The following is a 14,337-nucleotide window of genomic DNA, read 5'->3' on the forward strand; positions in this document are numbered from 1 at the left end:
GAACTTTTATGTGCACCAGACTGACTTCCTAATTACTCTGGTTGCCAGGGCATGGAATAGGTTTAGCAAACAGCCCAGTGTTGGCTCGGAGTACGGCCATAAAGTTGCCATTTACTCCTAAGAATCAAAGTAACATGCTACGTTGCATCAAGGAGGCTGCGGCAAGGAAGGCTAAGACTTCTCCAGTCATATAAAAGTAGTCAGTCCTGGCCCAGTGGCCAATGAGGGAGGGGCTATGTCTCTGTAAAGAGACCACCCTGAGGTGCATTGCCGCCTGCTCCAGAAAGCATTTGGAATGTGAAAGTTATGCTTCTCCACAACACTGTGAGTCATATTCACAGGGACATTGACAGCATCTTAAAGTAGGCAAAATGTCCCTCTGCTGATGTTCAGCAATACCTTTTCAGCAATTTCTTTTCTTTCTTTCTTTTTTGGGCGGAGGGAGGCTGACAAACTGGGTCTGCTGAATTTCACTTTTCTATACAAATATTAAAGCTGAACCCTGTTAGTGGGGTAGGAGAACTGAAAATAATGTCAATTTATTTCATATCTGGCAACCAATGCTCCCCTTTGGTTTCAGATAGTACGTGGGTAGATGAGTCTAAAAACTTGGACACAAATTTCCATGGCCCTCTAGAGGCTATGGTGGCACATTTACCAGAATACTCTATTCTGACCAAACTAAGCCTCCTAGAGCACAATTTACATCAGGAGGCTTAGTCTAGGCAGAATTGAATATACCGTATTTTTTGCTCTATAAGACTCACTTTTCCCCTCCTAAAAAGTAAGGGGAAATGTGTGTTCTTAACTTGGGGAGGGGAGGTTAAGGGACCCCCATCCTTTCCGCGCGTGAGGCCCCCCCGTTTCCGCATGAATAAATTGGGGGGTGCTCTGAGCGAAAACGTGCGTTGTGGGGTTCCTCCCCTCTGGAGAGAGCGGGGCGTTCTTTTCATTTGGGAGCGGGCAGCGTTGGTCGGCGGGCGGGCGGGGGGGACACGACTCGGAGTCCATCCCGGGTTTTCCTTCGCGCTCCTCCTCACCGGCAAGCCGCCGCTGCAATGTGGAGCACGTTCCTCGGCCGCTCGCCCGCCTGCCCCGCGTGCGCTCCTGCCGGTTCCCTGCTAGGCTGCCGCGGCCGCCTGTTCTACCAGGAGGCGGTTGTTGCTGCTGCTGCTGCTGTTCTAGGCAGGCTGCGCGGCGCAGCGGCTCTCCTTTCCTGGATGTCCGCCTCTCAGCAGCACCAGCAGCGCAGCGCCCAACAGCCAAGCCAAGCCACCCTCTCCAGGCTCTCCTCCTCCCCGTGCGTAAAGCCAAGCCAGCGGCTGCTTCGCCATCTCCATCCTCCGCGCCGCACCTCCGGGCTTTCTGCGCTCCCGGGCGCCGAGGATCAGCGCGCCCCACCACCAGCGGCGTTGAGCCGGGCCGGACTTTAACGGGACCCGCCGAGGAAGGAAGAAGGGAGGAGGAGAAGGAGGCGGAGAGACGAGAGAAGGGGCGGGCGGCTGCCGCCTTGCCTCGCCTGCCTCGGGTGCGCCCTCCTCCTTCGCCTTCCCAGCCGGCTTCGCAAAGTTTGGCGGCGACGGGAGGGGGGCTCCCGGTTGCTCTTTCCCCCGCGGGGGTGCGCTCTGTCGAGGCGCGCACGGCTGCGCAGGACTCGGGGCTCTGGTAGAAGGCTCTTCCGTGGGATTTATCTTTCCAAGTGGATTTGGCGAGGGGCTCTCTTTTTGGGGGTTGGAGGGGGGAGGCGGGGGTGAAAGAAGAGGGGTGTTTCTTTTCTTTCTTTTTGGTCTGTTCTTACCCCCTTTTTTGGGCACCATGGTTCCTTGGATCGGGGCGCTGCTCGGGGCGCTGCTGGGGCTGCTGCTGTCGCTGCGCGCCGGAGCGGCGGACGCGAAAGCGCGGAGCTGCGGCGAGGTGAGGGAGGCGTACAAAGCCAAAGGATTCAGCCTGCTCAACATCCCCTATCAGGAGATCGCAGGTAAGCACCTGGGCAAGGGGAAATCTCGGCACTCGCGTAGCCATGGGGCTGCCTTCGTTCCTCTCCCCCCCCCTTCCCCAACCACCCCCGGTGAAACGCTCGCTTTGCCTGGATATCTCCCTCTCGCTCCCTCTCCCTTCTCCTTTCGCCTCCCAGGGAAAGAGAGCAGTGCCTTTTCCACTCTACTGCTGCTTAGGCGATGAATTGCCTCATTGTGCAGTGAATAGAGAATCCGTTTTAGATTTCCAAAGAGACCAACAGGGGGAAGAACGAGTTGGGGAAGGGGGGCGCGCGCAGAGAAGAGACGGAGATATTTGGCAAGATGTTCACTTTTTTCGCCTGGAGGGAGATGTGACAAGAACAGAGGGAAGGCTGCCCTCCCCGCTCTTTTCAAGTTCTAAGTTGCCTTCAGGGAATTGCACAGTGGAACGCAAGTTTCTAGTCCCTTTTAGATGGTGCAAGTGAGGCTGCCTGTTGCCTCTTTCATTAAAAGAGCGGGCCTTCCTGCTTGTGGCACAGCAGTCTGCCACATACTACAGAAAGAGAATGACCCCAACTTGTGTCTTTTATCTGTGTGTGCATGGGAGCGGGTGCCCCCTTTTACTTTGCACCTGGCCGGCTTTATTAAGGGGTCGTGACAGTTGTCATTGCCAGTAGGGTGTGCTCTGCCTCGCTCAAGAATCTGCTTACCCCTCTCCAGTGGAGCACCTGTAAAAGCATTGCTTCACCTGGGAAAAAAGGGAAATAAAACAACCGTAGACTTAAAACTATCTGGGGGAAATGAAAAGATTAGGGGTGTGAGTTACCATGAAGATCTCCTCTGAAGGTCCACCTTCAAATCCAACTAACCTTCTGTGTTGCTACGGATGATTAGTTATCCCATCCCCTTTTCACAGTAATGGTATGTCAGGTTTTCTCTCAAGCCTATTTCTGTGCTTCTTGCTGTCCTCTTATCACTGCTGTATCTTCAGAACTCAGTGTGCAAAGAATGAATCGGTGATTAAGAAAAGAAAGGGGGAGGAAGGACCTGTGGTGGGTGTGAGCAAAGGACTGAAAGAAGAAGGAACAGCTGCTGCAGCCTACCTGACTGAAACTTGCTGCCTGTCACTTTCCAACACTGAATTAAACCATCTGCAGTTTCCAGGACTGAATTAAGTCGTCCGCATAGAGGATACCATAGACTCAAAGATGTCACGTTTCAATCTGATTGCTCCCTTCTTAGACTTAAGTGATGCAATTAATATTGATAGTTGGCCGTTTGCGGGGGTGCATTCATACATCTTCAGAGCAACACAGCCAGCCGCTTCCGAAAACATGCCGATTAACCTCTGGGATTAAAGTGAATCTGAGGCCTGCGTGGTTGCCAACTAGGTTAGCTGTTTCGGTTTGAGGTGACCCTGGTAGAGTTGTCTGCCAGTGGGCCATTTTATTTCCCCATTGGCTTTCTGTGCATGTATTTCTGGGGCCAAGTTAGATGGGATGTTACCTGCTTGATTGCAATTAACATGCAGGTTTTTAAAAAGAGGAATTAAATAGCAGCTGTAGGGGGCCTGAACAGTGTTAGGACCACACACACACACACGTGTGTGTGTAGCCTTCACTTCCAATGTAGGTAGCAGCATCTCAGAAGTGATGTATGATTTGGCAGGACTACAGAAGGGGACAAAGGGCTAAACTTCCCCTTCTATTTACTGTAGTCTTGGCATTAAGATACTCAGGACTGCCCCAAGCCATGGACGTTTTATTTTTTTAATGAAATATGTCTCTCAATTACATCCATGTGATTAACGTTACATCTGGCTTGGCTCTAAAGCTCTGTTTTAACATTAGACGTCCATAACGAGATTTTACATTTGATAATACATTTATTGAAATGGGTGCATGGTTATGAATGGTGTTTGCCAGAAAAGTCACAAGTGCACACACCACTCATTTGCACTCCTTATTCATTTATTAGAAAATGGATAGTCTTGTTCTTAGATTAGGGGTGATTCACGTGGCTTGTTCCAGCCTATGGAAGCTGCACTTTTGCGAAGTTCCACATTGTCCACAGCCCCAACTTTGTGAGTGACTGCAACTGTGTGCTGCTCTGCACTTCAGGGCTCAGTATGTGGTACTGGTTTTGACGCCGTTGGCTCAAGCTATGGCAAAGGGACTAAAAAATTGGGTAAGGTTAAATGAAAACCATCGCTTTCAAGAGCCAAAACAGATGGGGGAATATACCCTTTGAAAGTCATCTGGTTCCCGGAATCTACTGATGGTTGTTGCCAGGGAAAACCCATCCCTTGAAATGGGTTGTTTTGAGTGTGGCAATGGGTGCAATCTGAGTCCCTTTGCTGTGCCAGCATTTTTCCTTGCTCTCCCCTACCTAATGTTCTGGCCAGTGCAAACTGTGAGCCTGCTGCTTCATCATTCTCTACCACTGCTAGGGTGACCCCTAATTTATTTTTGTCTCTTGATTATTATTACATTGTGGTTGCTTCCATATGCTGTTGGACTAGGATGTCCATCATTGCTGGTCATTGGTAACGCAAGCTACTGGGTGTTCACGATCCCTGACCTACAGCCTTCCATGTATTTAGGATGGAGCATGTGGTTATATACAGTGCTGGTCTTCTTAACAGGACATGGATCAGCTGTTGTCATATATAACTGAACAATCCACCCAAACTAAGGTTACCAGTTTTTTCCAATGAATCCGAGGACACTTATTGTTTGCTATCTACATGTGAATGCTGAGAAAGCTGTATATTTGGGGACTGTCCCCTGGAAACAGGGACATCTGGTAACCTTCACCCAAACCACATCTAGCCATCACTTAGAGCACCATGGAAGTAATCAGAGGGCAAATGCAACCACATCGCTCTTGGACTTTTCATCTCTTTCTAATCTGTCTTCTTTAAAGTGGAGGCAGATTTGTACCGCTTGTGGTCTGGGAACAGGCATAAACTAGAACAGTGTTTGTGTTGCATTGATGTTACTGATAGGACCATGGCATTTTTCTGTGGGTACTCAAGGCTGCACAGTACCATCACCCCCCACCCCACCCCACAAAATGCTTCAAGTGTGACACTTACTGTAGCAACTTCATGATGAGTACTGGCACATTAACAAAAACTGGGTAGGACCATGAATTTGGAGTACTTGCTTGCCCCTCCCCCCCAATACCCCAACAACGCAAACCAGAATGCCCTTTGCTTTAGCCAAATTGGGATTCTGAAAGCCAGGCAGGAAAGTGAGCAATAGAAGTGAAGTGTTGTGCTTCAAGTAATTTTCAAAGGCCTCACTGTGCCGTTTCTAAACTTCCCCTCAAGTTGCTAATCAATTACACAAGAGCTCTCTTCTGACTGAGACCAAAAGCCTCTGGGTTCTTCAGTCAAGTTTTTCCTGGACTGACTGTTATTTCATTTTAGGTCAGTGATGGATGGCTTCTGCTTTACTCTGGCTCCTCTCTCTCTCTCTCTCTTTTATAAAAAAGACCAGATATCACATTTTGAATAGTTTGGGTTCCTCTTACCATTTGCTCACTGGAATGTTTTGATTTGTGCATCCTCCTTTTCATTTTTTTAGATAGCTCCCAAAGCAAAGCTTGAACGAGCTGCATTAATTAGTGTTCAAGTATTTGCAAAAGTAGCGGAAATAAGTGCTGGGGAACCTAATAATCAGCTTCTGGTTTAAATAACGACATCAATCACTGTTAAATCCAATATTAATCTTCAACTTTGTCTTAAGACTTCAACACCATCTCCTCCCCTTTGATGTGTGCAGAATACGAAATTGCAACCAGATCCAGGTGGATGCTTTTTTGACTATGCGTCTCTTGACTTTTTAGTTCTGTTGGATGTAAAAGGTAAAAAAGGGTAAATGGCCCCTGGACAGCTAAGTCCAGTCACAGGAGACTGCGGGGTGTGGGCTCATCTCACTTCAGTAACAAGTTGATGCAATTTAATGGAGACGTTTGGCTTGGTTGTCAATATATTTGAGGAGAGGTAGACTTTCCTTGGAGAGGGCTGCATTGTTATAAGGGAATGTAATTGGCAGTGTACTCTTTTGTGCGTAATGCTGAGTGCCTCAATTAAAGAAAAAGCTGGTTTGGGAAAGACATGCCGGCATTAAATGTTGTGATGTTTCTTTTGTCACTGTTATGAGCAGACTGCCAACAACCTGAAGAGTTGGGTCTCTTGGTCTGTTTTTATTCTTGGCCCCCGTATGCAAAATATACGAACAGTTCAGTAGTTAGTTCGGTTTTTCTTTTTTTCTAAAAGAAATCTGCAGTTGTGCATCAGATTTCATAGTGTATTGATGAAGAGCTTGTCCATACTTTTGCTTATCCCCCACTCCTTGAAAAGCCCACTCTTTAGTGCTAAATTGGAGCAAACTGAGTGCTAAAGAGAGGTTTTCCCCGGTGGGAAAGCAGTGGAGCAACAGGACATGCGGATGAGCCTTCAGATTCAATATCAACAAATAGAGACAGTGTGTCGTAGTGGTTAGTCAACCTGGGAGGTCATTGTTCCAATTCTCCCTTGGCACTCAGTCACTCTCAGCCTAACCTGCACCACAGGGCTGTTGTGAGGAGCAGAGCTATATATACCACCATAAGCTCATTGGAGGAAAGGTGGAAGGCAAAGGCGAGAAATAAATAGTCCAGCTTTTATTACATTCTTAATAATAATAATAATAATAATAATAATAATAATAATAATAATTTATTATTTGTACCCCGCCCATCTGGCTGGGCTTCCCCAGCCACTCTGGGCGGCTTCCAAAAAAAATTAAAATACTCTAATACATCAAACATTAAAAGCTTCCCTAAACAGGGCTGCCTTCAGATGTCTTCTAAAAGTCTGGTAGTTGTTGTTCTCTTTGACATCTGGTGGGTGGTACATTCTTACCTTTTTTAATAGAAAAAAGGCTGCATTGGACTTTTTTGGGTCTACTGTAAACATATTAGCTGATATGTTTGATAACAGGGTGTAAAAAGGAAATGTGCAGAATTCTGTGTTGGTCAAAATAAGTACATTAAGTATCCTTGGATCAAAATTCTAGGGATATCGTCGATTGACAGTGCAAGGCTGAAATAAGGATATTTAGATTCAGTCTGTATGGCAGCCTCAGAGTACAACACATCTGAACTGAAGCACCAGTTCAGATGCTTCATAAACATTTTTATTAAGTCACTTTTGTATCAAACTGAATGTTTTGTTTAGAATGAAGACTTGCCTTCTTCTTAACTTTTTATATCCAGAAGCTCAAGTTATATATTTTTTTATGTTGGATTATCAAACAATGCAGTGTTACAACTAGAGTGGTGATGTCTCTAAGTTTGTAATGCTTTCTTCATGTTCTCATGATCTTGTTCAGAAGCCACAGCAAACATATGACTCCAGGCATAATACTCTAACGTTCTTATTATACTTGTGCTAAATTGCTAAGTGTAACAATTTTTATGTGCCAGCTAGCAAATTTTGAAACAGAACACATACATCTAAATCTGTTTGGGGATTTGCATACATGGAGAATGTGCAGTGTTGCAAATTCCTTTTTAGAGCACTGGATGTAGAGGCAGAATTCCCATTATATGGGGGCCAGTGGCTGGTCTCGCACAAAATCCTATGAAAAGAGCTTTCTTCTTCTTCATCTTTTGGCCTGCGAGGCTGATGGATCAGAGATGGCTGGAAACTGCTTTTAAAAGGCTGCTGCTTGTGAGTAATGTTGGATGCAGTTCTTCAATGCATCAACAGCCCACAGAACAGAAATGAATCGAATAGTACCTATAATAATTGTATGGCATAAATTGGGACCTTTTTGAAGGCTGTGAAGCACATACACAGTTCTGCAACCAGATCTTTTACATCGTTTTAAGCAAATCTTCTACAGGAATTACTGAGTGGCCTGAAAACTGGAGCTACTCGTGGGAGGGTGTGATTTCATATGACAGTAAAAGGGCAAGAAAGACTCTCCTCCCTGGAAGAGAGGGGAGTGGTTGTGGGCGGAAGCCGGAGCTCAGCCCCTGGCTGGGGGCCTTAGCCCCCGCCCCTCCTCACCTGGCTGGCGCCCACGCCCACCGGAGGCAGCCAACCAGGTGTCTCCGGGGGGGGCGTGTTTAGCAGCTTAATGCTGCGGCTCCAGCTCCGCCTCCTCCTCAGTCGTCGTCGTCCCGCAGCGAGTCACCCACCCTCCACTCCCATTTAGCTCAGGGTCTAGGTTTTTTGGCCTTGCTATGGACCTTAGGTTGGTCGCCCCGGTTGTCTGGGGAGCCTGGTAGGAATTTTTCCATTTGGCATTAGGCTTTTTGGTTTTTTCGCCTACCTCGTAGCAATCGTCACAACTTTTGTGGTATTGGTGGGTAGGTTAGGCATTGGATTCATGTGTGTCAAGGGCTAGGTGTGGCCATCGCCTATGCTATCTACCGTGGGTTATTCCGTTAAAGGAATCTGGCGGTCGTGTATTCCGTCCGATGCCTGCTTGGCGGGAGGCCATGGCACGACCCTCGGTGACATCAGGGGTGAGCCTATAGTTGGATGAGCATCAACAGGCTCCACCTACTGTTGAATAAACCCACCTCCTATAGTCATCCAATGCCTAAGCCAATACCTTTTCACTGCTGTAATCAATAAAGTTGTGGCCTTTTCTTGCCCATTAACCTTATATCACGTGTCCTTGTGTGTTTATTTCACATAGCGGGGGTCGGGCCCTTGATCCACAATCTTGCAATTAGAAGGCAGTATGTTAGATCAAGGTGGAAGGAGGGGACAGATAATATTCCCAGGATAAAACACAGTGCATACAGGTTTATGGGGGTCACTTAGACATTGCCTAAAAAGCGGGGGAAATGGGTACTTAAAAAGGTAAAGGTACCCCTGCCCATACGGGCCAGTCGTGACTGACTCTGGGGTTGCGCGCCCATCTTGCTTAAGAGGCCGGGGGCCAGCGCTGTCCGGAGACACTTCCGGGTCACGTGGCCAGCGTGACAAAGCTGCTCTGGTGAGCCTGCACCAGCGCAGCACACAGAAACGCCGTTTACCTTCGTGCTATAAAGCGGTACCTATTTATCTACTTGCACTTTGACATGCTTTCGAACTGCTAGGTGGGCAGGAGCTGGGACCGAAAGATGAGAGCTCACTCCGTCGTGGGGATTCGAACCGCCGACCATGCGATCGGCAAGTCCTAGGCGCTGAGGTTTTACCCACAGCGCCACCTGCGTCCCTTAATGGGTACTTAATAGGACATATATTTGCATGTGTTACACTATATGCTTATGAAATAATTGCTATAATGTAAATACAGTGCATATTCCCTTAGTGGAGAAGACTGTGACCAGATGACATGTCTGCTTGCTTCTGTCCAAGTGTTGTTGATGGGCAACTTCAAGACCCCATCTCTTCCTTCTTAGGGTTCTTTACCAGTAGGTAAAGGATCCCTGGATGGTTAAGTCCAGTCAAATTCGACTTTGGGGTGCGGTGCTAATCTCTGCTTTCAGGCTGAGGGAGCTGGTGTTTGCCTGCAAACAGCTTTACAGGTCATGTGGCCAGCATGACTAAACCGCTGCTGGTGCAACAGAACACCGTGACAGAAGCCAGAGCGCATGGAAATGGACTGGAGAGCCCTTGAAGTTGAGGACTGTCCTCTATAAAGCAAGCTACCCTAAACCAGAGACCTTCATACAACGTACGTGTTCTCCCATGGAGATACTCTCCTTCCCACATATGGTGGCATCTCCAGGGCTGGAAAGGTCCTTGCCTGAAGCCTGAATAGCTGGTGGCCATTAGCATAGACTCTGCTGAGCTATCTAGCTGAATGGTCTGAGTCATTTCAAGGCAGCATCCTATACTAAGTTTTGGTGGAACGAGACATCACCTTGCCAACAAAGGTCCGTATAGTAAAAGCTATGGTTTTCCCAGTAGTGATGTATGGAAGTGAGAGCTGGACCATAAAGAAGGCTGATCGCCGAAGAATTGATGCTTTTGAATTATGGTGCTGGAGGAGACTCTTGAGAGTCCCATGGACTGCATGAATATCAAACCTATCCATTCTGAAGGAAATCAGCCCTGAGTGCTCACTGGAAGGACAGATCCTGAAGCTGAGACTCCAATACTTTGGCCACCTCATGAGAAGAGAAGACTCCCTGGAAAAGAACCTGATGTTGGGAAAGATGGAGGGCACAAGGAGAAGGGGACGACAGAGGACAAGATGGTTGGATAGTGTCTTCGAAGCTACAAACATGAGTCTGACCAAACTGCGGGAGGCAGTGGAAGACAGAAGTGCCTGGCGTGCTCTGGTCCATAGGGTCACGAAGAGTCGGACACGACTAAACGACTAAACAACAACAAATTACTGGAATGTCAGAGGTTCCATTAAAACCATAGATGCCTATAAAGAAGATAATCCTTCAGATTATAATCAGCTTCAACTGTTACGGCAAATATGCTGGCTTTTTTTTTTTTAATGCCTCCACTATAACATCTGGAAAGGAAGTTGTGTAGACAGGATACAAACAGCTCCAGTGGCAAAGTGTGGGTTGCCAGTGCCCGGGGCGATGTGGAGGGTGGTGGTTGGAGGGAGGATAATGGACAGAGTATGTATGCATATTCAACTGCCTAAGGGCATCCACATCACCCAGGAGATCACAGCCACAGAGATAAGAAAATAAGAGTTGCTCCCGTTGTCTGGAGAGGTCACTTCCTGGTTCACATGGAGAAGCCATTTTCCATTTCCTAACCATTTTGCATCCAGGGCAACCTCCCCTGTGGCCCCACACTCGCTATGCAACTGCACAGCTCTTTCCCACATTGAGAGCTTTGGCCTTACCAACATCTTTCTTTTGTGAAGAAACTTAACTTCAAGCATTTTCTTTAAATACACAGTTGTACTCAGAAGCAGTTAAGTGGAATGTCAAACATTTCAGTTCACCTTGGTCTTGTAGAATGAATTCCTCAAACCTGCATTAAATAGTAAAAAGAAGCAACTGACTAGTATTTATTTCAGTGCTCCACATTCTGACTGAAGGGCTCATTGTGACTTACAAATTCATCTGTCATTGTCTTGTCCTTGCAGTAAGAGAGTGAGAATGTGAGAAACAGAGGTTGCATATGCCCCATACATTTAAAGCACATGCTCCCCCAAAGAATCATGAGAACTGCAGTTTACTCCCTCCAGAGCTACAGTTCCCAGGCCCCATAACATACTACAGTTCCCTTGATTCTTTGGGGAAAGTAATGTGCTTTAAATGTATGCTGTTTATTCAGCCAGAGAATTGTCTATGGGCATCACTGAACTTCATCTTGTAATTACTGTAAGTTCGTTTCCTGTAAAAAGGGGAAAAAACATTTTCATAGAAAGCTTTAAATTTGTAAGTTGAAAGTGAGTTCCTCAAAGAGAGAGTTTAAATGGAAACAGTACTTATGATGTTATAAAGTGAGTCCTATTTCAATTTTAAATGGGAACCTTACAGGTGGCGCTGTGGTCTAAAACACTGAGCCTCTTGGGCTTGTGGTTCGAGTCCCTGTGACAGAGTGAACGCCCATTGCTCCGTCCCAGCTCCTGCCAACCTAGCAGTTTGAAAGCATACCAGTTCAAGTAGATAAATAGGTGCTGCTCTGGCAAGAAGGTAAATTGTATTTCCATGCGCTCTGGTTTCCATCACAGTGTTCTGTTGTGCCAGAAGTGGTTTAGTCTTGCTGGCCACATGACCCGGAAAGCTGTCTGTGGAGAAATGCCAGCTCCTTCGGCCTGAGAGCGAGATGAGTGCTGCAACCCCATAGTCGCCTTTGACTGGACTTAACCATCCAGGCGTCGTTTACCTTTCTTAGATTCATACACAAGCTAGTCACCCTTTCCTTAGCAGTGACAGCCCCAATCAGTGATGCTTTTTTCAGTGTATTGTATTGCAGCTATATATTTTTCCCCATCTAATGCAAAGGGAAGGTTTGTGAAAGCTGCAGGTATTCTGTGCATTAGCTAAGTGCTAATGTACTAAAACCATTTCTTCAGCTGCTTTGCTCCTTTTTTCTTCCCAGGGTACCTTGTAGCGTCCCAGAGACTTGGTGATGTTCAAACACCACAGAGGTCAAGCAGTGTGTTAAAAGCTCGGGTCACTCTTTTTATCTGTCTGCAATAAAGAATATATTAATTTCATTTATATTACCACTTGGCTCTCATAAAAGGTCAGTTTCGGTTGAATGTCCAATTACTTGCAAATGGCAAGTCTTATAACAAGTGATCAACAATAAAAGCTTTTTCTGGGCAATTTGTTTTTAAAATTACTACCTGCTGTTCTCTTGAATGACTCCGTGGACCCAGGAGGATCAGTAGTTGCTTGACTTGGGGTGGTGTGTGTGTGTGTGTGTGTGTGTGTGTGTGTGTGTGTGTGTGTAACACAGGGCAGAGCACGATGCATGCTAATATTGCTTTCTGCTTAGCAAATGAAGGATTCATGTAATTACATTAAGGCTTTCGGTTGAAATGTTAAGCAGAATTGTGTTAAAGGATCAGAGTTCATATTTCCACAGCATAGTGAAATTACATTTTCATTCAAATACTTTGTGAGTTCCACCATTTTAATCATTAGGGGTGATCCTATAAGACTCCCGGGGTCTTGGAACAAGGACCCAAAATCTATAGGCTGCAATCCTTTGGATGTCTACTCATAAGGAAGTCCCAGTGGGAGCAGGGGGGATTGGGAAAGAGAGTTTTTATGTGAGCAGAGGCCCCATGTATCATTGTAATGGATTGCTTTGAAGTTATTTCTGCAGCAGGTAGAGTCATTTTTAGCCCCCAAATTCCCCTTGGACCCGTCCCGTATAATGCCTGACTTGTCATTTATTTTGCCTGACCAAAGGTGGCAACCCTTCTGCGGCTCTTTGAGCCAGCTGATGTTTCTGAGGCCCTTTTGAAGGCAGCCCCACTGAGAACACATTACAGTAATCCAAATGGGATGTCATTAAGGTCTGTGTCACTGTGCCCAAATTGGACATCTCAAGGAACAATGAGCACTATGTCACCAAGTGGCATCATTCAGAGAGGCGGAGCGGGGGGGGGGGGAATGTCAGCTTGGAGTTACCCAATTGGCAAAATGCCTCATTTTTTATTATTGTTATTACTTGTTTATTAAATTTGTATCCCACCCTTCTCCCAAAAGACCCCAGGGAGGCAGCTTATCCATTTTGGTCCTGGTGACCACTATTGTGCGTGGTAATTCTCAGCTAGATTTCTGCAGTTTCATATCTTAGAAAAACTTGGAGCAGAGTTTCTACTTACTTCATATAAATCGCTGTTCATCAGGTGGCCACGGTGGCTGTTATCTAGCTAAAAGAGCCACTTCTAATGGAATCTGATGCCTGCATTCACTTGGTTCAGAGGAAAAACCTTTACTGTCTGTTTGACATTAAAATATCAAAGCATCTGGCTAGGTGAAGTATTTTAAGAAATGGACCAGTGAGCATGCAAAGAAGATAACGGTTATCATTTGTGCAACCACATCTCTTTCACAAGGCTGTTGCTATAAGCATGTCTGCTGCAAAGGATCAAACTATTGAACTTCAGAGAAGTGGGGAAGGAGGGACTGAGAAAATTTATCTTTCATTTTAAGCTTTGCAACCTAGTCTGTATCATGTGGGGCCAGCGCATATGTCCCTTTCAAGTGCTTCTTGCAATGTTCCTTGGTAAATAATACCATTTTTAAAGCTAGAAATTGGTGAAAGAGTTGCCAGTGAGCTTCCTTGGCATAATTCCCTGATCTCTACATTACTGATGTATGTTAATGAAACACTGCAATCTGGATATGCTCAAAGGCAGTGGTTATCAAAGGGTGTGACAGGAGACGATGGCAAGCGTTGTGGGAAGATTCAAGGACAATCAAAGAAACATTTAAACTTTTCAGTATAGTGTAATATCAAAATAATTCTTTTTGGATAAGGTAAAAGGGTAAAAGACCCCTGGACCAGTTGTTGCTGGATTAAAAACCCAGTCAGCCCCAACCAGCATGGCCAGTGGTCCGGGATGATGGGAGATGTAAAAAGTAAAGGATCCCTGGATGGTTAAGCCCAGTCAAAGGCAACTATGGGGTTGTGGCGCTCATCTCGCTTTCAGTCTGAGGGAGCCAGAGTTTGTCCACAGACTGCTTTCCGAGTCGTGTAGCCAGCATGACTAAACCGCTTCTGGTGCAACAGAACACCGTGATGGAAACCAGAGTGCATGGAAACGCCATTTACCTTCCTGCCACAGCGGTACCTATTTATCTACTTGCACTGGCATGCTTTCAAACTGCTAGGTTGGCAGGAGCTGGGACAGAGCTACGGGAGCTCACCCCTTGCACAGATTCGAACCGCCGACCTTCTGATCGGCAAGCCCAAGAGGCTCAG

General features: G+C 46.4%; 1 protein-coding gene across 2 annotated transcripts in view; it reads left to right on the forward strand.

Moving 5' to 3' along the window:
- The first annotated feature begins 1,790 nt into the window (after window positions 1–1,790).
- Window positions 1,791–14,337, forward strand: part of GPC6 (glypican 6) — a 794,510-nt gene continuing 781,963 nt past the window's right edge. For both annotated transcript variants that reach the window (XM_053384565.1, XM_053384566.1), the window contains exon 1: window positions 1,791–1,978. In XM_053384565.1, the coding sequence (XP_053240540.1) occupies window positions 1,816–1,978 (163 nt within the window). In that variant the 5' untranslated portion in view covers window positions 1,791–1,815. The remainder of the gene's footprint in view (window positions 1,979–14,337) is intronic.

Source organism: Podarcis raffonei, chromosome 4, assembly GCF_027172205.1.
Source record: "Podarcis raffonei isolate rPodRaf1 chromosome 4, rPodRaf1.pri, whole genome shotgun sequence".
Lineage (NCBI taxonomy): Eukaryota > Metazoa > Chordata > Lepidosauria > Squamata > Lacertidae > Podarcis > Podarcis raffonei.